The sequence below is a fragment of the Syngnathoides biaculeatus genome, chromosome 22 (genome assembly GCF_019802595.1).
Source record: "Syngnathoides biaculeatus isolate LvHL_M chromosome 22, ASM1980259v1, whole genome shotgun sequence".
Taxonomy (NCBI): Eukaryota; Metazoa; Chordata; class Actinopteri; order Syngnathiformes; family Syngnathidae; genus Syngnathoides; species Syngnathoides biaculeatus.
This window is the reverse complement of record NC_084661.1, coordinates 13,746,371-13,773,287: the sequence shown is the minus strand read 5'-3', so window position 1 is coordinate 13,773,287 and position 26,917 is coordinate 13,746,371. Positions and strand designations below refer to the sequence as shown.

At 44.1% G+C, this 26,917-nt stretch overlaps 2 protein-coding genes across 8 annotated transcripts in view; one reads left to right on the top strand and one right to left on the bottom strand.

Annotated features, from left to right (window-relative positions):
* Nucleotides 1–911: 911 nt before the first annotated feature.
* On the top strand, nt 912–26,844 carry LOC133496030 (paired box protein Pax-2a-like). 3 transcript variants are annotated; one of them, XM_061811156.1, is made up of 9 exons: nt 912–1,040; nt 1,130–1,327; nt 4,068–4,147; nt 4,277–4,396; nt 12,400–12,575; nt 16,102–16,216; nt 21,985–22,086; nt 23,653–23,739; nt 25,119–26,844. In XM_061811156.1, coding segments are annotated over exons 1-9 (957 nt in total). In that variant the 5' UTR covers nt 912–1,038; the 3' UTR covers nt 25,196–26,844. The 3 variants fall into 3 exon arrangements, with proteins under 3 accessions (XP_061667140.1, XP_061667142.1, XP_061667141.1); XM_061811158.1 differs by having other exon boundaries at nt 16,102–16,212; nt 25,119–25,255; XM_061811157.1 differs by lacking the exons at nt 23,653–23,739; nt 25,119–26,844 and having other exon boundaries at nt 16,102–16,212; nt 21,985–22,220.
* fbxl15 (F-box and leucine-rich repeat protein 15) overlaps nt 12,404–26,917 on the bottom strand; it is a 50,844-nt gene continuing 36,330 nt past the window's right edge. For 4 of the 5 annotated variants that reach the window (XM_061811152.1, XM_061811151.1, XM_061811150.1 and 1 more), the window contains 2 exons: nt 23,057–23,110; nt 12,427–12,546 (listed from right to left, as the gene is read on the bottom strand). The gene's annotated coding sequence lies outside the window, so the exon portion shown is untranslated. Of the gene's footprint in view, nt 12,547–23,056; nt 23,111–26,917 lie in introns of all 5 variants that reach the window. The other variant, XM_061811153.1, reaches the window with a different exon arrangement.

Here is a 26,917-nt window from a genome sequence, read left to right as displayed (position 1 = left end):
CGGAAGGCCCCTCCCGGACGTGGTGCGCCAGCGCATCGTGGAGCTGGCCCACCAGGGGGTTCGACCGTGCGACATCTCCCGGCAGCTGCGCGTCAGCCACGGCTGCGTCAGCAAAATCCTGGGCAGGTACGGACGAACTGGCATTTCCCGTGGATGTAATCTTATAAAGAATGCACAAAAGTAATCAATTTATCTGATTGATAAAAATATCCGGAAAAAATGTTTTGGATGCAAACAAATGTGGATGTTTTCCGGACAACTTTGAATGTTAGCATAAACCAATAAATGTGTACAGTTGAATTCATTTTACTCAAACGATTTTTCAAAATAATAAAACACCATTTTGCATGGTTGTATTAGTTTAAGTGTATTTTAATGAATTAATTTTGCATTAATGCTCGTGACTGATGCATTTTCCACTAAAGGGGATTGAACAACATTTTTAAACAATACACTAATGTGACAGTTTTTAAAAATGTATTTTATACGTTTAAAAAATGCAAACCGAACTGTTATTGTCACAAATTTTATTGAAAATAAAAATCTTCGTTTTTGAAAATACAGAAGTGCTGCTTACAAAAAGGATAAATCTATTAAATTAGCGTCTCTAAATCAATTTTAGTACAATAAGGACATTTTATTGTGGGGAGGGCAGAAAATCAGGATGCACAAAGTACACCCTGAAAATAGTGGGGATGTTTTTTCCTTTTTAAAACCAAAACATGTGCTTGTTGGAAGTAATAATTTTTCACATGAATGGGAAAAGTCATTAGATTTTAAATACACATTGATTGCATTTAATAAATATGCATATGCTAAAGTAACGTTTATTTTAATTACTTTGGAAGAAAAGGGGAAGTTACGTCAGTTCAACCAGAATCGAATTTGATTCTTCCGCGTTAAAAAGTGACGTGCGGGTGGGCTTGACTTGCCCCGGGGTGTTTATTTATTATTTATGGATTTATATATTTATTTTCACCTGAGCTACGTTGCCTCTTTCATATTTAAAGGAACAGTTTTGCTTGATCGGCCATAAAAATGTTGTTTTTTCTTATGAATAGAGAAATACAATTTAAGTGTCATTTTTTTTTTTTTAATATTTATGTTTTTATATTTTTTTCGTATGCAGGTACTATGAGACCGGTAGCATCAAACCGGGCGTGATCGGGGGCTCCAAGCCCAAAGTGGCCACGCCGAAGGTGGTGGACAAGATAGCGGACTACAAGAGGCAGAACCCCACCATGTTCGCGTGGGAGATCCGCGACAGGCTGCTGGCCGAGGGCATCTGCGACAACGACACCGTGCCCAGCGTCTCGTCCATCAACCGGTCAGAAAACAAAATATGTCACGCAAATCTTCCGTCATAAATACATTTGGGGGGGGGGGCATGTAAAAAAGATTTAGAATATGCATAGGGTCACTCATGAGATCGAATAAGAAATATGCCACGACACGATCATGCAAATTCTCTTTATTTACATACATTTAATATTTTTGCTTTTGAAAATGATTGAGGATGCGTCATAATATGAGCTGTTGATTATTATTTTTTTTTTTAAATCTGATTATTAGGAACACTTCTTTGGTTGCATGACAATCAAATTAAGAGGGTCAAATCATTAGGAACAGCTTCCACCACAATGCAGTGCAAAGTATTTTATTGATTAGGCAGATTTGTTTTTGATGGAGATGTTCCTAATATTTTGATCAATATATCCCCCCCCCCGTCCTCAGGGGGGTTGGAGCGGGAGGGGGGGGGCTCCCTAATGAAGTGGCCACACAGTGTTGCAAGCACCTGCTCGATGGCGGTGTCGGTGGTCCCTCAGCAATCAGCATCAGCACACGTGGAAAATCAATACGAGGGTCTCCACATCGCTTTTGGCGCCAATCTCTTTGTGAGCATGCGCGCAATGGCGTGGGGGGGGGGGGGCTAACACTGCAGGCCTGTCTGGAATTGCAAAAGAAGGTGGGAAAGAAAAAGGAAGCTCGGAATGAATGTCGTAAAAATAAAAATGCAGACATTTTTTGTGGTGGTGCATTCAAGGCAACTTTTTGTATGAGGGCAAAATATGTTTGTTTTTAGCAAGTTATTGCATTAAGTTCATTCAACTATGTGTATGCTATATTATTATTTTCTCAAATGTAACTTTTCAACGCTGCTTTTTATGCACCCTGTATTAACATCCACAAAAATATTGATCAATATGTGTTGCCGTTGAGGTGTTCCTATTATTTTGATGGCCTTATTTGGCAACAACACGAGCGGGCCAAAATATTAGGAACGGCCCCCAGTCCACTGCTGACCACAACCACAGTTGGACATTGTGATAAGATGGCAACAAAAAGATGCCTCGAATGCACCACCGGGGAAAGAAAAATGGCCCATGTTCACTTTTGATGTGTGCAAGTATGTTTGAAGTGCAATATAAAATGGTCCATGTGCATGTAAATATTATTCCGCATACATCTCCCAAAAATGATCTCTTCCTGATACACAAACACACACACACACACATCCCCAGTTGATGAACTTTGCTTAAGACCCACTGTTCCATGGAGGCATTACATTTTAATGAGCTGACGGGCAAGAGCGTGGCCACACACACACACACACACCACACACACACACACACCTTTTAAATAAGAAAGGGCTGAAGAAAATTCATTTCATGCTCCGTGCTCGCTTAAAAAGGCAACCGAGACACATGCGTGTGCGATAAATCCAAAATGTACGGATTAATACGCCCCACCCCCCTTCAAAAAAGACCCTCCACTCTCCTTTTTGAATTCCAATTAAAACGCTTCGATTTGGAGTCAGCTCTCTTTGTTTGTGTGGGGAAATTGAATCGAGAGGCGTTATAATTCCATCAGACACTTTTGTAGTCTTATCGGGGTCAAATGGTGGAAATTATTTTGAAGGCGCAGCGTCGCCAGGTAAATGTTTCATGTCCTCGGATTATAATCTAGCGTTAGCTTGATAGCATAATTGGCCGAGTCATTATTCAAATATATTATACAAAGAAAAAGAGTCCAGTTGCCTCAATTTAACCTTTGCGGATTACCTTGGCCTAGAAGATTTACACAAACATGAATGACACACAAAAAAAAACTTTACAAATATTGCACAGTGGCGCTTTTTATTTTTTAACTACTATTATGACAGTAAGGTAAAACGGCTTGGCCACTTCCGCTAGTAGACTAACGATACTAAGCGTGAACAAAGGGTTCGTGCTCAAAACCGGGCCTCCCCCCACCCCCCCTCCGCTTCAGACTGAAGCGGGTCTCTTTTTCCACTCGAGCGCTCCCGACTGACCCCGGAACAGTCGACAAAATGGGACTCGGTCCTCAAACACCTTTGGCCTGCAAGATGATGTCATAGCCGAGACCAGCTAGTAAAAAAAAAAAAAAAAAAATACAAAACTCTCTTTGCTTGTTGTCCAGTAGTATTGATTCAGACACACGACGATTTTAGTGTTTCTTCAGGAGGGGGGGGGGGGGGGGATGTGAATTGATTCCCTGAAATTGTTATGGAACATGGACGCCAACACGAGGGACAAAAATGAGAAAAGAAGGAGCGATAAGTAGTTTCCAAGTGACGGCGACGGGCCTCCTCCTGCCCCGGCTGCGCCGCTCAGACCCAACAAATCTTAACGTGTGCTAGCGTGGGGGGGGGGGGGGGGCAATAAGGAACTATTGCTTTCCTGTCACTTATAATTTATAGCTCTCCATTTGCATCTCTCGGCCCCACGCGGCCTAATCCTGGACTTTTCCGATCGATGCGGGCCTCATCAGCCTCGGCGTGCTGGGAGGTAAGGGCGGGGATGGTGGTCCTGCAGAGGGACTTGCGGGGGGGGGGGCAGCCAGTGAGGACTTTGCCAAGTGTGGGTTCCAATCAAGCCTTCCTGTACTCCAGGCTTCCATCCAGATTCCTGAAAATTTCATGTAATGTTCATTGAAGACTGAATTGCCCATTTTGAATTGCAGCGACAATGTTTTATTTTGCGGCGTTGGGCCGGAAGGTTTAACGTTTCCGACGCCCCGGAGTAACATCTGCCCGGCGCTTGCAGGATCATCCGGACAAAAGTGCAGCAGCCCTTTCATCCGTCGCCCGACGGGACGTCGCTGTCGACGCCGGGCCATACCATAGGTAGGCAGATGGGCATCGCCCGTGACCATCATCATCATCATCAGTGGCATCAGCGGAAGCTTGGAATGGACTCCCAGCAGGTCTTGATGATTTTTGTTGTTGTTGTTCTTCCCTCCCCTTCCACCTCAGTGCCAAACACGGTGTCCCCACCAGTAACCAGCGCTTCCAACGACCCAGCGGGGTCCTACTCCATTAACGGCATTCTCGGTATTCCGCGTTCCAACGGTGAAAAGAGGAAAAGAGATGAAGGTAGGATATGTTTATTTCAAAAAGAGAGGGGGGGGGGGGGGGGGCCACTGGAGTGTCTGTTTGTACATTTTCCCATCTTGGGGGGGGGGGGGGGGCGCAAATACTGACCCATGCCTTGATATATTTCCTCCTTTTAGGCTACATGAGTACCTTCTACTGCAAGCTATTTTTTCCTCTCAAAATATTACACATCATTGTACCCAGCATTTTTCTCAAACTTGTACCCTGAGGGATACGAAGGCCTGTCACTCGGGTGGTCTCCTCAATGGTTTTGCTTTTGTGCTCTTGACTTATTCAGCATCCGGCGGATTATCCCGACAGGGTACATCGGTACGCTTTTGTGGGAGTGCTACTGTAAGCACATGTTTGACTGTATGGCATTGGGTATTTCTTTTATTTTTTTCTTGACACAAAAAGATATGCTTTACCCTTAGGGGTACACTGGCTTGCAGCTAGCGTGGCATCTTCAAATGTTCCGCTTTTGTATCCTTGACTTTCCAGCTTGGTCCTGATGCACTGATCCTAAAAACCCTCCAGTCCAGTATTCAATCCCATTGGGGGAGATGTAGATTTAACTGACAGAAACTGATTATTAATGTAACCATTATTTCAGACAAAAAGAAGCCTGAAAGGTTCAACTATGGACCTTTCCGATGGCGATCTTAAGCTCCGCCCCCTTAGCCATGTCCCACCAGCTTCCAAAATGGCAATTGAACAGAAAATGTTTGAAGTCGATTCTGTATCGCGTACTCCAAATAATTTTGGCGTATGTTTTTTGCCAAATGCGTCAGACTTGTCCAAGAGAAATCCCAACTATTTCACGCAAGGATATGTACAGGGAATTACGATTTTGGACAGAGCGGGACTCAATGTCGGCGCGACAGCGAAATGTTGGCGATCGATGCAAAAAAAGTTTGACGCCGCACAAACTTCACATTGAAATCCAACAGGATGAAATATTGGAATCGTACTGCGCATGTAAAGCAGGGTGAGTACTTTTTACTGGGAAAGATCACGAGTAATCTCATTGTAGTCTTTATAAGCGAGCGGGTGGATTCATTTGACTTGGCTTGTAGTGGAAGTCCAAATGGGCAAATAGACATTTCTCTTGCACGACATCGCGTATTTACGTATAACTAACCCGAGTCTTCGGCATAAAATATTACACACTTCATTCAGCAGGTTAGTGATATGCTAACAAAGTGAAAGTTGTTCTCCTGCAATGTATAAAGCACTGATAATAATTCAATCAAACTCGGAGAAGATTCTTCTCCCTCACTTACCTTCAAACATCCAGCCTTGTGTTTGTTAATATTGTCCACATTTAGTTGTACGTGCGCTCTTCTGTGAGCCTTAATCCATCGTAGACACTTTGTCAACTGCGTTTTAGGCTTTGGAAAATGAATCAGGCGGGTCCCTTGTCGCCTAGCAGGATATCTTTCATCAGGATTGCACGTTCCCCAAGCGCATCTGAAGACCATTTTCTTCGTAACATTAACTTTTCCGAGCGCACGCTACTGACAACGAGCATTGCTTGTGGGACAACATGGCGGCAGGGGCGTGTCAAGACAGGGGTTAAGACATTGCGGCTTTCTGATTGGCTATTATTGTACGAGTGATTGACAGGTTGGAAAGGTCAATAAATCCTTGCGGGAACATTTGAGATGTTTTGCAGAACTCCTTCGTGTTCCCCCGTTTCAAGCAGTACCAAACCCGGGACTCAGTCCCTAAAAAGTTCACGGCAGTATACTTAAGGATATGATGTCTTGTCACTGGAGGTCGAGGGGTGTCCACAAAGGTTTTGCTTTCGTAACTTTGTGTGCTTAGCTAAAAATAGTCCGTCCTTAAGGTATGAGGTGAGTTATGGAATCCTACATCAGATTTAATTCAGGGGGGAAAAAGGCAACCTTCAAGGTTCTACTTGTACTCTTGAGCCGTCACTTTTTGTCGCTTGGGTCCTACAAGTTGTCCAGTCACATCGGAGTCCAATAACGATGCGTGCATTATTGTCGATTGCAGGGACATAAACGGACTCGTCCTGTAGTCCTGCTTTTAACGACGCAGGATTGGTTCACGCCTCCAAAAAGACACAAAAACGTGAGGCTCATTCTTTACGCGCTGTGCTGAAGTTGCAACTCGGGCGTTCCAGGCGATGACCCCCAATAAACCACCTGAACTCGGCTACAGCGCTGTGTCAATCCACCGAGGAGCGGTTTTGATTTGAAGGCACGACCTCCACCATTGTCTCCTGCAATTAATCTTTATGGAAGTGATTAAAGGGCTTTAGATAATTACATGTCAAGATGATGTAGCCGACCACCCAGGTCAGTCAAGAAAGCCGCTCAAGCTGTTCTTTTCCCCCCATCCTTCCTCTCCTTCCACAAAAGTACCTTCGTTGGCGAGAAGACGGCCCGAGGCTTTTTATAGATTATTGGTTCTGTAAGCAATGGGCTTCCTTAATGTCGCGACATGCACGAGCAGCTGATGAGCAGCGCTGAAGACGCGCGCCGGCGTTGTCGTGAAGTGTATTTTGGAACGATGCGAAGTGCCTTATTTCCACAACGAGAGCTAATCAGAGCGCGCCAGTCGTTGACACAGCGTCGTCTTTGTTGCGGCGTTTGCGGGACGCCGAAGGTGGGAGGTGGGGCGGGGGAATTGATGCCGAAGCGGCGAGTCGGAGGCGGGGGGGCGGGTGAGCCGGGGATGACTAATGACCTGTCAGAGGTAGATTTCCTGGCAGAGATATAAAAGCCAGCATGACGTGGGCACGGCAAATGACATAATCAAGGGAAGCGATGCGGCGGCGAGGGCGTAATGCGAACGTCTGGTGTTTTCCGGGGTTCATTTGGAGCCCGTCGCAGGACCCCCTCGTATTAAGCGTAATGTCTCGAATGATGGAAGGTGCATATTTTCATGCAGATTGCTGCTGAAGGGTAGGGCGATATTAAAGGGCACTAAGAGGGAAGATGGCTCGCGGAGGAAGAGCTGAGCCGTCGAGGGGGGGGGGGGTCGTCCAGGTGCTTCTGCAGGCTCAATCGATGCGAATAATGCGACGCCATTTGTGGAATAACTCGAGTTTTTGTGTCAAATACATTTTTTGTCGCTAACTCTACGTTAGAGTTACGGTTACCCTCGGAGAGGCCAAAATGTGTCGTAATCGTAATTTCTCATTATAATATATACTGTATTTTCCGCATTATAAGGCGCACCTACAAGCCTTTAATTTTCTCAAAAGCCGACGGTGCGCCTTCTATATATGGATCAATATTGAGGCTTTAGTGCACCTTCATCTAATGGATGCATAACGTAACCCCAGCCTCAATTGTAGCGTCTATTCTATGCACTTTATAATGCGGTGCGCCTTATATATGCATTTTTTTTTTTCAATATAGGCCATTCATTGAAGGTGCGCCTTATAATACGGTGTGCCTTATAGGGGGGGGAAAATATGGTATATGCAACAAATTGATGGGTAAATTAAGGATATTTTTTTTGAACTATTGTTAAAAAAATAGATAGATGTCAACATTATTATTCATTACATATGACAATGCCTCCTGTCCGTTGACAGCTGGGATAGGCTCCAACAGTCCTGTGATCTTTGTGTGGATAAGCGGGTAAGAAAATGGATGGATGAAATTCAGGTTCAGATTTTAGTAGAACGATGGAAGTTGACACGATTTTCTTTCATGGGCTACATAAAATGATGCATCAGGCCTAGTCTGGCCCCTGGGCCTTGCGTTTGACACCTATGCTTTTTATAACGTGGCTCACTTTGGCCTCATCATACTCAAGTGTCCCACTACTCAGTGCCCTTCGTTGGGGGTGGGGGTGGGGGGGTTCAGTTCACTGTGGAAGATGTAGCTCAAAATAACGATTTCTGAGGATTCTCCGCCATCTTGTTGAATTTGTTGTTAAATGAAACATAACCTCGTTGGTATAGTATCCAGAATCGTAATCTGGATGTACATGCAACCTGTTCTCAACGGAACCATACAACTTTGAAATGTTTTTTGTTGTTTTTAATGCAGGTATTGAAGTCTAGTGTGGTGCCACTTCTGGTGCTGTTTCCAATGCATACTTTTTTATTTTTACTAAATCAAAGGATTGTAGACTTTAGCATTTTTGAGGTCACGTCATGATGTTTTATTAAACCGCAGTCATTTTTGTTGATGCTGTTGGTGCTCCCAATCCCAATTGCCACCCTGTCAACTAATTTCTCTGCGCGGCCATTTTTTTGCAGCTTGTACATATTGTGCACCGCTCGCTAGGCTGCAGTCCACAGTCAGTAAACGTCGCATTTCCTCGCAGCGAGGCCTCATTTAACTCGGTAAGCCGCGTGATGATTATGGCGAAAGCAGTCATTATCAAGGCTCGGGGAAAAAAGAAAAAACAACGCACGGGGACGAGCGGCAAAGGAGGAGGGGGCGGGGTTAGTGAGAAACGGCGGCTGAGTTTGTTCCCGTGGCGCTCTGCCAAGTAAGTTCCCCGTCAGCAGCGCCCTTAAAAAGAAAGGTCCCGAATTACGGCGGCCATGTCGAGATAATGCGCTGTGACACGCGTTTATGTAGGCTGGGGCCCGGGCCAGAGGAGCTTCGGGGACGCGGGTGTCATAAGAGCCATTATCGGCAGCCGTTGCGCTGCGGCAAATTAAAAGCAGCATGTAACACTTGGCAGCCGTTGTCGGAGTGGGCCCCCGAAGACGGCTCCTTCGGTCACCGCGTTCTACCCAAGTGACGCTGCGGAGGAAAGCTATTAACGCAACACGTTAACGTTTGTGTACGTCCCACGACAAGTGAGCGCAGAGAATTCGGTAAAAACAAAGTATGAGGTCCAAAAAGTCTCTTGTCCGTCTCAAAAGGAATCCCCATCGTGTGGCGCTGGTGAGCCCGAGCCATTCACGGAAAATGCACGGCGGCCAACAGAGAAAAAGAAAAAAAAGCAGAGCGACCTCTGACTTGCATTCATCAATTAATACCTAAAAAGTACTATATGCATTGTATATAAACAAATTTATAGGTATTAAAAAAATTATGTATTTGAACAAGGGTCTTTATGTCTAACATTGCGACGTCATTACTTTATATGCATGCATATTTGACTATATTTTCCCTGTAGCATTCTGACTTTACTCTTCTAAAATCGCAACTTGTCTCCTAAAATCACCACTTTTTCTTGTAATATGAGAACTTTATTCAGGGAAAATAAAAATAGAAATACTTGTGGTATTACAAATTTATTTACGTAAAATTGTAATACTTTTAAGACTAAGATTAAGACTTTAATCCCATGTAAAAAATTCTCGTTACATGAGGAATTTATTTTCAGGAAATATTTAACATTTTGATCATTACATCACAACTTCATTCTTGTACACCCCCCCCCCTCAAAAAAAAAAAAAATTGAAAAAAATACAAATCTTTGAAAGCTTTTCCAAAACGAAATAAATGTTCTTATTTCAGCGGTTCCACCACGAGTAGCCTCTACCTAACCGTGCAACATCACTTCCCGGCTAACGAACTGCCCTGTCAGCCTCGCCTTGGCTTCTTAAATTAGTGATTTACGAGCAAAATCGGGCAATACATTTAACGAGGCCATTATCCCATATTTCAATAAATTGGCGGGCGAGCGGCGGCGAGACTGGATGGATGAGATTTGTCGTCCGGGATGCAGCCATATTCATTATTCGTCATCTGGGAGCTTCATGGAGGATGAGCGATGGAGCGGCCTGCTATTGGCAACTATTGCCTCGCCGGTGCTTTATGGAAATATCACAAATCACATCACGTCATTTAGCTCAAGGTTGCCCAAACTGTGGGTCAGGGACCAAAAATGAATTGTGGATGAACTGTATCGCAAGTATTGAGCAGCATATTTGTTGCATTCATGTTCTTTTCCAAAAATTCATGTGCAGTATACATAGACTAAATGTTGTTGATCCAGCAGTACATGTGTATTTTTGTAAATTTAGAATGCAATTTTGAATTTAATTGAAACACTTTGCTAAACATTGAAGTAACCGATTGTCTTTATCTATAGATCACTTTGTATTATATTTATATATACAGATATGCGCGTTGACATGTTATTGAAACAAGGAAGTCGACTGCGAGGATCAGACCATTCATCCGAGGGCGGGGGTTGTGACCTTAAGGCGTCAGCTCTTATTTTATTGTTTTACTTTTACTCTGAAAATGCTTCACTACAATGCCGGTAAAGTAGCTACTTTCTCTTTGTGTTTCTTTTTTTTTTTTTTTTAAATTTTGGCGGGACGTACCACTCGGCTCTGACTTCCTGCCGGGGGTCGCGACCTTCAGGTGGCGTACCCGCGGAGAGGCGTCTGCTTGCTGGGGGCGGTTATCTGATCTGGTGGGGGTGGGGGGCGGCTCCCCTTCGTTAATGCAGACGGATGTCAACTTGAATAGACTGCGCTGCCGCCGTGATCAATAACTTGGAAACTTTTTGAAGTGACAACAAGTATTCATGAAAAGTCGCTTCAACGTAGAATTAAAAATAAAAAAGGTAACCAAGAAAAATCATCTCATATCATTGATCTGAAGAGCGTGGGAGGTTCGTTATGAGGGAGGGTTTTAATTGGGGAAGCAAACCAACGAACTAATGACTCTGAGCGTTTGGATATTCCCAACTGCGTACCGGTACAATTATTATTATTATTTTTCCAAATGTAAACAATCTGTCAATCATTTATATCGTTCGGGGTAATCTAAGAAGCGTGTTAAACACTTTAATGTTGACGAAGTTTGGGGTATTACCTCCCGTGAATAGTGAGGGTTTCCCCATCATAAAAGCAAAATTAAGACAGCATGCTTTGAATTACGAAGTATAAATACCCCCAAGTACTTCTAAATGTAGTGATAATCCAAGGATAAACACATTTCACATGTGTGCTCATTTATCATTTGCAAAGCAAGCTAGCACGTGTTGAACTAAGATCGCTAACTTTAAAGCATATTTTGTTGGTACAATATCATGAAACACTACAAAACGACTAATAATAAACCAAAATAATAAACAAGTAAGGGTGGCACTGTGGCACAGCTGGTAAAGCATTAGCCTCACAGTTGGAGGGTTTGATCCTGGCCCCCGCCTGTTTGCAGTTTGCATGTTCTCCCCGTGCCTGCGTGGGTTTTCTCCAGGCACTCCAGTTTCCTCCCAATAACAAAAATATGATTTTCATATGACACGACAACACAAAGAGTTGAACGTTTCTAGCCAAATGTGGTTGTTAGCGTGTACCCTGCGTATCTGCGGTGATAGCTAGCCTGGTTAGTCGACGGGAAACGGAGAAATCCTCTCTTATTTAGTGATTTACATGCGTACATAATCTACAATAATTTGTATTTAATGGCGCAATACGCAGACAATTCATACTGTAAAATCTGACTAATTCGCTTGCTTTTGGGAGCTCAGCACTTTTGGTTTATCCTCTGGTTGGTGAAGTAGTAATAACCCTCCTGAATGGTACCGGCAAGATGACATGATTGATCGACTGAATTCTGCAAAGGGGGGTTGGGGGGGCCAAAAATGTGGGATTAAGTCGAGTATTATAGGCGCAATGAGTTGAGGCAGGATGTTCATTTCGAATCCATTTCGGCTCTCTCTTGCCACCAGATCAGACAATCAATAGAGCGCTCGCATATCATACATCAGCGCGCTCTCGCCGCGGGGGGGGGGGTAACATAATCTAGCGCAAATTTAGAAGGACGCCTTTGCAAAGGGGACCATGCTTTCTGCTTAGCGGACACCGAGCGGGAATATCGGAGGTGTAAAGTGAAGCTCTTTCAAGTACGGTACTTTATTTCCTCAAACAGCGGACAAATTGGCAATCAATGCCTTCCTTTTTTCCTTGCGGGATAGCAAGTGGAACGATCGCAGTTGGTAGACGGCGTTGCGCGGACGTTAAAGATGAGGTGGAATTTGTTCGGGAGGGCCAGTTTCCTTACCGGGCCCAGCGTGTCGACTGTCGCTCTCTCTCCTTGTAGATGGTTCAGATGGTTCTGGTCCAAACAGTGATTCTCAGGGTAGCGTGGAGAGTTTACGGAAACACCTGAGGGCCGACGCCTTCACCCAGCAGCAGCTGGAAGCGCTGGACCGGGTCTTCGAGCGCCCCTCGTACCCGGACGTCTTCCCTCAATCGGAGCACATCAAACCGGAACAGGTCAGTGGGACGCTTTTTCTCCGTTTTCTTTTCTTTTGCGATTGAACGCGGAAACGCTTTCGGCACGCCACATCTAGGGGCCAATTAAAGATGGGTGAGGGGGGGCCGCCACAAGGAAAAGCAGCGGGAGGGGATTGCGGGGAAAACTCCCACGGGTTATTGATTTTTTTTTTTTTTTTTGCCTTGAAAAACACATTCCTCGTATGGCCCGGAATTGAGAAGAACAGAACAGCAACGTGAAGTGAAACCAACAGCCTACCGCTCGCCTTAATTTGCCAGTTTCGCGTCACGTTGGGGATTAAGTGAGGTTGGCCATGAAAAGGCTTGCGAGGCTGCTGCGTTTTTTGGATGTGAACGTTTTTTTTTTCATACTGGTACATGATGGCGCCATCATCGTACAAAAAATGTATTTGGGATACACAGGGGTGGGGGGGAAGAAGCGAAGGGAACTTGCTTGAATGGCATTGTATGACGAGAAAGAAATTGTAATAGGAGGAAAATTCTGAATTATTTGAATTAAAAAAAACAGCAATGTGAAAGGAAATTTTATAAAATAATTTAAATGTAAAAAACTTTTTGGGGAGGAAAAAAAGGTTGTAATATGAAAAAATCAATTTTATAAGCATAAAGTTAAAAAAAAAACAGTAAAATGACAGTTTTATAACCATTAAGTTGTAATATTTGGAGGAAAATTTGCAACAATATGCACGGCAACATGAATTATTTCCGATGGAAATGTCAGACGGCATCGCAGCCTCGACTGTCAATAAGCTACAAGTTACCAAAAATAACCTCAGCCGTCAATTTACAGAATTTTTTTTTTTTTTTAAAAAGCAATTAGTACATGATAAATATGTGCTCCGTCTTGTACTTGTAACTTGATACACAAGAAACCACCATGTTCAAGGAAAAACAACCAATCAGAAGTGCCAAGTATTAGTCAATACAAAGTGTTTCTTTTGTCATCAGTTTGTTGAAATCTGTATTCACCGTGGAGGATAAAGAAGAAGCTAAATTGATGAATGAAACCGTCCATCTCTCCTAAACGAGGACGGATTTGGCAGCAAGCCCCCCCAACATGGCTTATTAAAAAGGCTGTCTTTATTACAATGGATAACCTTTATTTACATTTGTGATACTATTGAACAGCAAGAAATTATTAATTTATCCCGGCGGACGACAAGTTGGCGGCATCAAAAGCAAAAAGCAGTGGCCTAATTGAGTTCATTTTAATTTCTCTCCAATCGGGCCGAATTAGGCAGGTGATAAATCAGTGGGACAGGCCTCACTTCCAGAAGAGGGCCTAATTTGCAGCTAATTACAAAACTGATTTCTACTGGAAGATCAATACCAAAACCAATTGGAAATGACTTGCAATCACAAAGAGCGTCAGGGAGAGTATTAAAAGGCCCGCCGCCCAGAGAGGGAGGGGATTGACTTAAAAAAAAAAAAAAAAGGAACCGTCGAGAAAAATCAGTTTTAATTTAATGCAATATTAATCAGGCCGCTTTCCCCTTTCACGGGGGCCTCTCAAGCCCGCCACCGCCCCTTCCTGTGCAAAATGTGGCCCTATTAGCCAAGTGTCTGGGGCGCCGTAGCGACGCATTAAAAAGCCGTTCTGGCGGTGCGGCGCTCAATGGACGGAGCCCTCCCACACTTCTGCCTGCCATGTGGTCATCCTTTTCACAGCGTCGACCCCCCCCCCCATCTGCATGAGAAAACGTCTGGCCCACAGAGCCCAACATCGGACCTTGCGCCGGACGACAGTTGTAGCCGACAATTAGAGTTTATCGGCGATAGAAGCAGACAAGAGTGGGGTCGTGGAGTAGAACGGGGGGGGGGGGGGACTCATCCATCCGCCCCCGCCCTACCCCTCATGGGATTACACCCCCCCCACAGAGACGTAACCCACCGTCCCTGAACTCACACCGGACATCGAACAAACGTTGTCCCGCACCGGAAGTCTCATCTCATTAAAGAGGAGAGGAGAGGAAAAAAAAACATGCTAACAGCTGCCATCGCAACTAAAACTTAAAATAAAATACAAGACAAAGTGATTATTTTGGACAATTGGGTCAAAGATCTCCATCGATACTGAGTGAATATTTGGAAATACATTTAGAGACAAATTCAATGTAACAATTGGCGGCAAGTAGCGGAACTTTCAGCAACTAGATGTGCTATAAAAAATTTTATTTTACCCACCCCACCAAAATTTTTTAAACATTTTATTCTTCGAGCAATGCAACTTTTAGTGTTCAAAATATTCATTAGTAATACAATATACAGTACCAATCATAAGTTTCAGAACTCCCCAATCTTTCGCCATTTCTCTTTTAAATTGAAATTCATGTAGTTACATAAATGTGTGACGCTTGTACTGTAAATTGGATCACTTTCACTTTTTTTTTGCTCAATGGGTTCGTTTCTGGAGACTGCATAATTGAATAATTTTGAAATGTACCGTAATTTGCAGCCTGCAGACCGCACCAGATTATAAATCTCACCCAGTACATTTGTAAAGGAAATACCATTTGGTACATACAGTACAGAAGCCGCACCTGCGTAAAAGCCGCACGAGATATTTGCAAATTTTTTAAAAAAATAGCCGTGGCAGCAACACAGTAGCACACCACTAGGGCCGGTTAAAAAAACAAAAACATATCAAAATCACAGACTTGGTAGTAACACAGCTGCAACACGCTATGGTGGCACTAATGCTAGCGCGCTGTTAACAAGGCCAGTTAAAAAAAAAAAATACCGGTAAAAATTCGAGATATGGCAGTAACACAGCAGCAACACGCTAGCACAATGCTAACACTAGCGCAGCAATAACAGGAACAAAAAAAAACATACTGGTAAAAGTCACTTCCTAGGCACATATATTCCACCGGTCTCACTCTTACCTTTTCCGCTTGAGAGCCCCCTTGCGGCAGTGAGTAAAAAATGCACAAATTAGCTGCATCACCGCATAAACCGCAAAAAGTTGCGGTTTATAGGCTGGAGATTATGGTATATTAATTATCATGTTGATTGGATTTGAACTGCTTGACCATATAGTTTTCACTCTTATGTCTGGAAAGCTAATAAAGCGCTTAGCCTTTCATCGCACTTGCTTGCAATTTTGCCTCAAATCGAGGCGAAACGTCGCCCTTTCAAGTTAAACCACAAAGTGTGACTGACGGATTAAAAAAAAAAAAAATGTAACTAAACATGTAAATTGTTCGTAAGGAGGCTGCTCCCCGTCCCGCAAGGGGGTCGGGCTGGCGGCGGCGGCGGCGGGGGCGCGCAACAAAGCGTATCCGCTCAAGACGAAGACCCGGCAGCACAAAAGGCCAGCTGACGCCTGGGCTTCCCATGCAAATCCTGCACTTCCTCTCCAACAATAGCCAAATACATTCATGATACGCTTCGATCGCGGCCTCCGCGCACTCAATTAATGCTTTTTTTTTTTTTTCCTGGGGCCGGCGCCGGCGTCAAGGTATTGTCCGGTTGCGTAACCCCCTCCGCTGTCCGTTTCTCTCAGGCTAACGAGTACTCTGTGCCCGGCCTCAATTCCAGCCTGGACGAAGTCAAGCCCAGTTTGTCGTCCAACGCCAACCCGGAGCTGGGCCCCGGCGTGTCGCAAAGCTACCCTGTAGGTAAGATCGAGACCCCCGCGGCCCCTCCCTCGTGTGCACGCCCTGCGACTGCGCGCTACGAGAATGTGTGAACATTAAAAACTAAAACCAACAAGTCAAGTGTGAACGCTTTTTTTTAACGTGGTCGCTGTCGGAGGTTTAGCATCTGTCGTCCGAAGTTGTTTTGCTGAGCAAGCGGCTCGGAAATTGGGGCACGGCGACAAGGTCCTTTGGGCGGCACTAGATCAGATTCATCGGTGCGGGGAGCGACCGCTGGTTGGCTGCCTCTGTGATTTGTTCACTTTGTCACCTGGGGGTGGGGGTGGGGGTGGGGGCGGGTTGCCGGTGGAACGGGGGTGCGGCGGCGGTTTGTGTGTCTTGGGACACGAGTAATGCGCTTCGGTAAATACGCTCTGGCACCTCCGCCGCCTCACTCTAACACACTGTGATCATTTACTTCACCCTCCCGTGTCGCCCCACGAACACCGCCGCCTGACTCGATCCCCGTAACCCCACCCCCCCCCCTCTCGCAAGCCAACCTCTCACCTTGTCACAGTTAATGATTGCCCGGCTAATTGAAAAATAGCGTTATCTCGCCGCGTGTCGCTATTACCGATGTCAGCGGCTGTTGACGATTGTTTTTGCCCGCAATGACATCCGACACGAGCGGTGTGAAAAGATCCGCGGTTACAAAGATGGCTACAATGGTGTGAGTTTTTCAAGTTACATTGAAGATTGAGACTGGGTTCTTACTTAATGGGGGTCCACGGTTTGCAAGGAGCGTAAAATGAATTTGGATTCAACCAAGAACAAACTAGTGTGTCACTAAGCTATGCTAGCGCAGTACTTATGTCATGATTAAAGAAAATATTTGTATGAAAACACGAGTACGCCAAAAAGAATATCCATCCATCCATTTTCTTTGGCTGCTTTTCCTCAGAAGGGTCGCGGGGAGTGCTGGAGCCTATCCCAGCTGTCATCGGGCAGGGGGCGGGGTACACCCTGAACTGGTTGCCAGCCTATCGCAGGGCACATAGAAACAAACAACAGTCGCACTCACAATCACACCTCGGGGCAATGTTTTTGGGATGTGGGAGGAAACCGGAGTGCCCCCGGAGAAAACCCACGCAGGCACAAGGAGAACATGCAAACTCCACACATGCGGGTCACTACCGTTATATACCGTTTGCATGTCAATTCTCTGCTTGCAGTTACTTTTATCATTATGAATTTTGTGATCTTGACTAATATGCATTTCTAGCATCCTATCATCGCACCAAGATGATGAATATGAAGTTTGATGGAAACTGAGTGTATGTATTGATAGTCGAGCTCAAAAACATTGGCAATTTTTAGCCATGACAGTATTGTCAGTGTTTTTAATCATGACTGTATGTTTTTATGTATGTATTTACGTTTATGTATAATCTGAGTGTAGGTTCTTCCCTGATTCTTTGGCAGGAAGTAAACATTTGGAGGTCAAAGCAATGACGGTCCTGCTGTTTGTTTGGAGGCTGCCCCCGCTTCACGTGCCAAATATTAAAAATGTCTCCAGTGGCTTTGCGTTACTCACCAGAGATATTAAACGCCTTGCAGGGCGATTCCAAGCCAACAAAAAAGTGCCAAAATGATGCACAATATTCAGGCCGGGATCCAATTTGCAATTAATTGCGCATTAACAAGAGGAGGAAACTTCAGGAAATACACGCGTCCTTTAGAACGTTTTCCCAAGCAAAGTCATTGATCACGTTGATTTGATGCCCCCCGGAATTTGCATAATCTATTAAACTTGATTCATGAAGTCACGGCCGGAGATCGGGATTGTGACGGCGCCGATGGAAATCTTTTGTGTCCTCTGCTTATCCTATTAGGCGCTGAAAAAAGCGGCGGGATTTGCAGCCATTGTGCGAAACGTTGAAATTCAGAGGCGAGAGAGGAAGGTCTTCTCTCTCTTTCCTCTCCCTCCAAATTAATGCGAGTTACCTGCTAAATAGTCCCTCTTACGCCCAGAACTCCCCATGAATATGTGACTAGGATAATTGCATATTGTCAGGTAATTTCTATTGTTGATATGGGGAAGCCATTTTGACTCGATGAATCCCATCCGAGGTGCTCCCTTCCGTCGGCTGCTTAAAATTCAAATAAGCTCCATCTTTGAATAACTTTTTTGTGAGTGTGTGTGTGTGCGCGCGTGTGTATTTTCAACTAGTCAATGGCGAGATGGCTTTGATATGGCCGATTGTCCACTCGTTCTATCGAGAGTTCCTCAGATGAGGTGTTTTTCTTCTCGTCTATCAGCGGGAGTTTGGCACGTCGCCACTCTGCATACTGACAAACTGAGTTGTGTTATTCCCCGCCGGGCCCCGCTAATGGAGGCCTCCAAAGGCCTGAAAAAGCACGTCAATGGCACTTGCCCCGAGCTTTTTACACAAATGCTTGTCGGGGGGGGGGGGGGGGCGACAATAACAAAAGGAATGCACAACAAAGTGTGTCCAGAAAAGTTGCGGTCAGTGGGGATCTTCAAACAAGGGAGTGAGAGTTTGAAAATAAAGTCAGATTTATTTTTTAGGGGGGAATGCAAAATAGTGCAAGAATAAAGTATTTATTTTCCAAAATAAAAACGGCACCTTACAACAAATGTTCCAAAAGCAATGATTTACATATTTGCTTCAAGTAAAAAAAAATGTTTGGGTTTCAAATTTTCTTGGTATCAGAAAGCTGTATTTTTTAAGGGTTTGAAGAAAATACTGGAAGTAATTATCCATCCATCCATCCATCCATTTTTTTGCCACTTATCCTCACGAGGGTTGCGGGGAGTTCTGGAGCCTATCCCAGATGTTAACGCGCAGGAGGCGGGGTACACCCTGAACTGGTTGCCAGCCAATCACAAGGCACATAGAGACAAACAGCCATATTCACAATCACACCTACGGGCAATTTAGAGTGTCCAATTAGTGTTGCTTGTGTTTGGGGATGTGGGAGGAAACACACGCAGGCACGGGGAGAACATGTAAAGTCCACACAGGCGGGGCCGGGATCGAACCGGGTCCTCAGAACTGTGAGGCCAATGCTTCCACCGTGCATGAAATCCAAAAAGGGGGGGGGTGAGAGAGAGAGAGAGGAGAGAGAGAGAGAGAGGAGAGAGAGAGAGAGGAGAGAGAGAGAGAGAGAGAGAGAGAGAGAGAGAGAGAGAGAGAGAGAGAGGAGAGAGAGAGAGAGAGAAAAAAACTGTCAGGGGCACGGTAATTAGAATATATTTAAGTATAAATTACATTACATAAATTATACATTTTGAGGAAATGTAGTGTGATAAAAGTAAAATCTATCTAATCCACCGTGTCGCAACAATAAAGATGGACTATTATTAAACTCAAGTAACTTTTGGGGGAAAAAGAATGACAAGATTAATGATTTTTTTTTGGAGAGGGAGAGGAACAAAATTTCTTGCTTTTCTTATAATAAAGCTATATTTTTTTAAGGGTTAGAAGAGAATATTACAAGTACAGTCATATTTTTGCATGAAACACAATACTAGTATTTTGAAAATAGATTACTGTATCATTTCAATAAGACGGGGTCGATCGAGCATGCAAGAATAAAGTTTTTTTTTTTTTTTTTTTTTTTCGAAAGGCGTGTTGGAAATTTTCCTACACAGTTTATCTGGATTTTAGGCAGCTAAAATTATTTTTGTCGCAGTGTGTTTGCACACCTTATGCTTTTGTTACTGCTTTTAAGAGTAATATCCAATATCCACTTTTTCTGCATTGAACATTGTTTTGCGTGTTGTTTAGTTCGTAAGGAAAATTCAATTAATTAAATTAAACAGATGAATTTGCGCATTTAGAATTTTACTGCCATGTTTTGCACTTACAGTCCACTTGCATCGGGCCCAAATGAGAACGTGGCGACACCCACCATCCATTTTTCTGAATTCACATTTTGGAACAATGCAAGTACAATTGTGACTTACTTATCTCTTATCTTTTTTTATTTAATTTTTGTTTTGACTGTGCCTTATTAGGAAACGACTTTGTCGAGGTTTATCACTGGCTTTAAAAAAAAAAAAAAAAAAAAAAAAAAAAGTTGTACGCTTTTGGGTAATTGCGCCCGCCAGTCACTTTGCTAAGCAGCCGCGCGTACGTGCCCGTCCGCCCTCCCAAGATGCATTGCGACTCCGCCATCACAACAGCAAACTAACCTTTGAGCGCACGTTTGATAATGAGCGACTTTCAGCCATTTGTTTGGGGATTTAAAGCAATTTGGCTCACCAAACATTCTTTACTCCCTTGTAATTAATTAGGATGTTGGGATCCCCCCCCCCCCGTTCTTTTTTTTTTTGGCTTGTGTACGCCTCAAAGATGGAGGTCAAAGATTTGCGGTTGTTGCGGCGAACATGAAGGTGTCCCCGTCACGCTAGGCTGCGTCGCGCTAAAGAGGCAGCCGCTAATGACCTCGCGCCGGTGCCAAATGAAGATGAAGTTTTGCCGCCGCGCTCGTTGTCATCACAGTCAAAACTTTGCGGGATTGTTTCGTCTTTGCCGCAGCATAAGTCCAAAATCACACACCGGCTACACGCGTCGGCTTCGCGGTTATGGTTTGGGTAAGACGAAACGCAGGCCGGTGCATCCTTCAATTGCATCTTGGGAAAATGACTTGACAAAACCTCTTTGACGGAGTTAATCAAGGACGGAAGAAAAATTGACTTCCTCTCGTCGAGGTTAGCGCAGAGCTTAAATATCCCCAATGAAGGTTTAAGTGAGGTGGACCGTATCGACGTCACGATCAAACTCCGGATCGGTACCGCTGTTGGGCATTGATCCGGCGTCGGCTTCTTGGCGTCTTGACTCAAACGCTCCCGAACTCGGCGGCTGTTTTACTTGGGGAAAAAAGGTGCGACTTTTAAACGAAAGTATTTGCCGCGTGCACATCTGCCACCGTCGTGCGAAGACACGGTCGGGTCACTTGTGACAATGGCGACCGGTGTGGTTCTGACGCGCGCACAATGGGGCTCACGCACCGCCGGCGGACCAAAACATTCCACTCACCCTCCGCACTCCCACTTGAGCGCACTGGCTTGTGGAAAACTAATTCTTTTCGTAGGCCCAGAATGGCTTTCCTCTCATACGGTGAAGAAAATAAGTATTTGAACACCCTGCTATATTGCAAGTTCTCCCACTTAGAAATCATTGAGGGGTCTGAACTTTTCATCGTTCTTTTTTTTTTCCCAACTTTTGTTTCCATAGCAACCAGTATCAGTGTTGTCCAAATAAATATCTGGCGGTCAAGCATCTCTATGATGTTTCTACATATCTACGTCAACGCTTCATACACTTTCTTGTCCTCATTCCATCGAGAGACTTTTTTTTGGGGTTTTTTTTTTTTTCTTCCTTTTCTTTTTTTTTTGCTCCCCCCCTTTCTGAGCCCTTGCCGCCACAATGTAGCGGGGGCCACTGGTCCACAATGGCGTCTGTGCAAATGGAGGTTACGTGCCGCGCTCCCAAAAACATCTCCGCGGGCCAGCGAGGACGACCCGAACCGTCACCCTCAATTACAGAGCTGAATATGTGCAGACGCGCTGGTGGCGCTCCGCAGAGGGGGCCCGCGGGCTCAATTCCCCCCCGGAGCAGGGCTGAATCGGCAAAGGCCTGCTCACACGTGGCCCACGAAACGTTAAAAAAAATTACATTACATAACTACCGGATGGGTAGTTGAATGAACCCAGTTTATCACGCTAGTTTTTAGTTTTTCTTAGTATTGACGAACCACGCGTGTCCTTTTTGTCTGCTCAGGTCGGGACATGGCCAACACGACCTTACCCGGGTACCCCCCTCACGTCCCCCCCACTGGCCAGGGCAGCTACCCAACCTCCACACTCACTGGAATGGTTCCTGGTAAGCGAAAATCCTTTCGATTACTTTCCACTGTATTTGCTGACATTTTTTACACTAGAATACATGCCTTGTGTAAAGAAAGATGTTACAGATTTTTCTTTTTTTTTTTTAATACATCTGTTGCCTTGACATCCAAGTTTTATTCTTATTACCATAATTTCCGGCTCCCCCCCCCCCCACACACGCTTTCAACCCTGTGGTTTATGCTGTGATGCGGCTAATTTGCGCATTTTTTTCTAACGCCCGCAAGGGGGCATTTGAGCGGAAAAGGTGAGAATGAGACCGGTGGAATATATGTGCCGAGGAAGTGACTTTTACCGGCCCTGTTAGCTCTGTGCTAGCATGTTGCTGCTGTGTTACTTGCATCTGAGTAATATTTACGGGTAAGTTTTATTTTAACTAGTCCTGTTAGCGTTTTCGCTAGCGCGGCACTAGCGTTAAACTCTCGTTAAATATCTCGTGTTTCAATGTGGGCACTTGCGGCTTTAACATAGCTGCAGCGTATGTACGTACCAAATGGTATTTCCTTTACAAATGTACTCAGTGAGGCTTGTAACCAGGTGCGCTCTGTAGGCTGGGAACTACGGTACGCCTGCAACTTGTATCTCAAATCATCTTTCCTCATTGAAATGAAAGGAAATGCCAATGATCCATTCCAGGCTCACATTGTGCACCGTCTCGTGTGTGCAACTTGACCACAAGGGGCAGTATAATACAGAAACTATCAGTACGCTAAGAAGATGCTCCCAATTTGTCCGTTTTGATGCAGTTTTTTCATACTGTACATCCGGTATTACACTTGTTGGAAGGAGAAATGAACAACAAAGAAAATACAGCTTAGCAGCATTAGATTTCGGTCAATTTTAGGACGTTTTGATGCATCAGCCAGGAAATGAAAAACCTGAATGGGAATTCCCCGAATTTGACAAATAAAATCTCGCGGGTACAAATTCCATTAAGACAAACATACCACGACTTTCCAGCCTTGCTCCGGATCCCCATGGCACGTTCCGGTCCGTTCGCCCTGCACACAAGGATGAGATTTAGCGGCGGGCGCCAAACATTGTTAAAGCAAAGCCATTCCTCACAGGCTTCATATAAATTACGACCTTTATTGTATCGTAAAGGTAGGAAAGGTGTCGAAAACATTGTTTGCGCCGCCCGGCGACACTTCCGTTTCTCCAGTGAAATCCTCTCGGCGAAAAGCTCAACGGAAGATTTACGGCGCCGCATCCAAGACGTACGCATGAAGCAGTTTATTAATAACACTCGCCATTTATTAGGAGAGCGGCTCGGAATTAAAATTGGGAGGAGAAGAATGGGTTGATATCCATAAATGGGACGCGGAAAGGCGGCCTCAGTTTCACCTCCTGTATTGTTCACTGTTGCATAACTTAAGCCAAAGGAAAAAGAAATAAATTACATGCCTGAACGGTCACATGTTGATGACAATCCACCCCCCACCCCCCAATGCCTTGAGAAATGGTGACCGGGGTGTGAAAAAAAGATTATTTTTTCTTCCAGAGGCTTTAAAATGCTAATTGATTTGTTGTCTTGTTTGCGCAGGGAGTGAGTTTTCGGGGAACCCCTACAGTCATCCGCAGTACACCACCTACAACGAGGCTTGGCGATTCAGCAACCCGGCGTTACTAAGTGAGTCGCACGGCTAGCTCAGTCTCCTTTCTAGCCGGATAACCACACACTCTCTTTTGCTAGCTTCAAGATCATTACCTAATTTTGGGTTGAAAAATTAAAAATTTCAGTTTTACGACACGACAAAACACGACTTTTACGAAAACATTTCACACTCTGTACTGGCGTTTAGCACTATCTGCAGGACTGGAGTTGCAACAATTTACAATGCCACCATCATTCCAGAGCCAGTTTACAAATATATTGCGCATGAGATTGGGCGTGTACAGAAAATGTCCCTAATTGTCGTACAAAATGTATAACTGCATGCGCCGCATAAGGTGCCTGACAACCGACACTCGAAAAAAGTTCGATTATATCATGAAAACATAATTCAAAGTCATTTTGTGCTGTTAGCGTGATGACCTACATACTCTGCTTTTTAATAACATTCATGCTAAAAAAAATGGACAAAAATACTGCAACTCAAGTTCACTTTACTCATGATCTTTTGATTAGCATACGTCCTTATAAAATCAGTGAATAAATTAATATGTGAATTAGAAAAATAGGACAAACACAGTGGCGACATGGTGACACAGCTGATAAAGCGTTGGCCTCACAGTTCTGAGGTCCCGAGTTCGATCCCGGCCCCACCAGTTTGCATGTTCTCCCCGTGCTTGCATGGGTTTTCTCCGGGCACTCTGGTTTCCTCACACATCTCGAAAACGACAATGCAACATTAATTGAACACTCTAAATTGCCCCTAGGTGTGACTGTCTCAATGTGCCCTGCGAATGGCTGGCAACCAGTTCAGGGTGTACCCCGCCTCCTACCCGTTGATCCAGCACTCCCCGCAACCCTCGTGAGGATAAGTGGCAAAGAAAATGGATGATAGATGGATATGCACAATGGCAATAGACATTTTTTCCCATTTGCTAGCCATGAATAGCAGTCTCAAAATAGATTTGCAGTTTTTACATCCACAAAGAAGAAATAGATAAATGAATAATAATAGTAGTAATAATGTGAAAAAAGGCACCGGGGCCAACCATGAATAGCGTAAACCCCTGAAAAAAATAAGACATGCATCAAAATTGCTATGATAAACAAAAAAAAAATGTTTTTGAAAAAAATAAACAAATTAGCAAAATAACAAAAATGGGAACAGGTTCCAAAAACCATCAGCGAACGGGTGAATTTGCAAGTGGCAGACTGTGACTATGCTTTCAGAGTGACTGACATGACATAATCTGTACTTCCTGATGGGCTTTTCTCACTTTGACATTTCATAAGTATTTATGACCAATGCTGATGGTAAAAATGTAAATTAAAAACAGACAAAATAAACCAGTTGTTACTGATGGTTTCAAACGATGCGTTCTTCTGTTAACTTCCAGGTTCCCCTTATTATTATAGTGCCGCGTCGAGAGGCTCAGTCCCGCCCACTGCTGCCGCTGCCTATGACCGCCACTAGTTACCACGGAAACCAAATCAAACTACAGGACCGTCGCCTCGGCCACCATATTTGGGCGCAGTGAGGACACTCGCATGATGAGACCACTTTTTATTTTTATTTTTTTTTGGGCGGGTTGGGCTGTTCCAGATTTCTTCACCACCCATTTGAATTTGATCAACGGTTTTGGGAGACAACTAAAATCAGCCATTGTGGATCAATACTGTACATTCCTTTGTTTGGCAGCTCTCAGCAGGGACTGTTCGGGGCTTAAAAATGTAGCAGCGGCCTTTTATTTTCCTATTTTTTTTCCCCTCCCTTGACTCGAGTGAAAATGGAACGACGCGAGACGAGCCGGCTGCGTTTTTATTCATCATCCAACATGGCGGATGCCGTGGGAAGATTAGGACTCTGTGAAACACAATCAACATGTTGACAAAAAAAAAAAAAAAAAAAAAAAGACAAAAAGTACAGTGCGTCGCCGTGGAAGCGAGTGGATGTATTCCTAATGATATTTCTTATTTCTGTTCTGTTTTTATTTTTTAATCATTTAACGGACTAAACTGCTGTGTCGGGATACGGAAGGCAACATTTTTTGTCGTTTTTATTATTTTTTTTTGTTCATGATTTTGCACTATTTTGGAGGTTGGCAACACTGTTGTACAGTCGATGGAGGAATTCCTTTATGCATACGTGCTTTAGGTTTCGGCACTTAAAGCGTCATCTCGACAACATGCACTACCGCTGGATGCTTTCAGTACGGTTGATGAAGTTTTTGGCAGGACAGGACATGCAGCCATCCCCCATTGTCGCTTGGCACCAATCCGGAAAAAGAAAACGCATAGAAATTTGAATTTTTTTTTTTTTTTTTTAAGTTAGTGCTGATGGACATGGAGTCAAAAAGATGATGCCTTATCACGTTTTAAATTTGAAAAAGAAAAAAAAAAGCTTCATCAAGTTTCAGGCTTCGTATTTTTGTTTTTGACTGAATGTAATTGACATTTGCCAAAGACTTTTTATTATTTACAGGCTGCCTATCATTGAGATCAGTGTTATCGATATCATTATTGTTTTCATGGTTATTATTAATTTTTATATTATTAGGGACAAGCCACATGCTTCACGAGGAAGTCTAAATGTATAAATTCTATGCAGTGCAGATGGTCATCATATGCATTTGAAGGTGTTAAAAGTACTGTGGGTGAAGTTTATTTAATGTTCATTTGTAGGAGTGTGTGTGCGTGCGCGCGTGCGTGTGTGACAAAACACTTCATGTAAATACAGTAAGAACTGTCTTTCATGTTCATGGCTATTATCTCTTTCATTGAAGCCGGTCACACTTGTATGATAATAATAATAAAAAAAAAGTGTCTGAAATCTTTTACCAAAAAAATGGCTGTTGTTTAAACACTTATTTACTGAACATACTAACAATGTGTCAGCCTTGCATTGATCACTACCTCTGGAAAATGAAAATGTTTCATATTTGAACCATGTAATGTTTATATGTTCATGTTTCTATCCTCTGGTAGCTGGAATTCATTTCAGCACATTTCAGCATTGTTAGCTCCCAAGATAGCCACCAGCAAGTACTAGCGGTACACGGAGAGATTAACGGTAGCGCCGCGCTAATGCTAACATTGGGCGAACAGGGCCGGTTAAAAAAAACATACTGGTAAAAATCACTGAGACACGGCAGTAACACGCTAGCGCAGTGCTAACATGACCGGAGCGGTAAAAGTC

What these genes read in the sequence shown, in the direction of transcription:
- LOC133496030 (XM_061811156.1), top strand. An exon ending in GACGCCGGGCCATACCATAG is followed by an intron (nt 4,148 to 4,276) that starts GTAGGCAGATGG and finishes CTTCCACCTCAG; the next exon opens with TGCCAAACACGGTGTCCCCA. An exon ending in AAAGAGGAAAAGAGATGAAG is followed by an intron (nt 4,397 to 12,399) that starts GTAGGATATGTT and finishes CTCTCCTTGTAG; the next exon opens with ATGGTTCAGATGGTTCTGGT.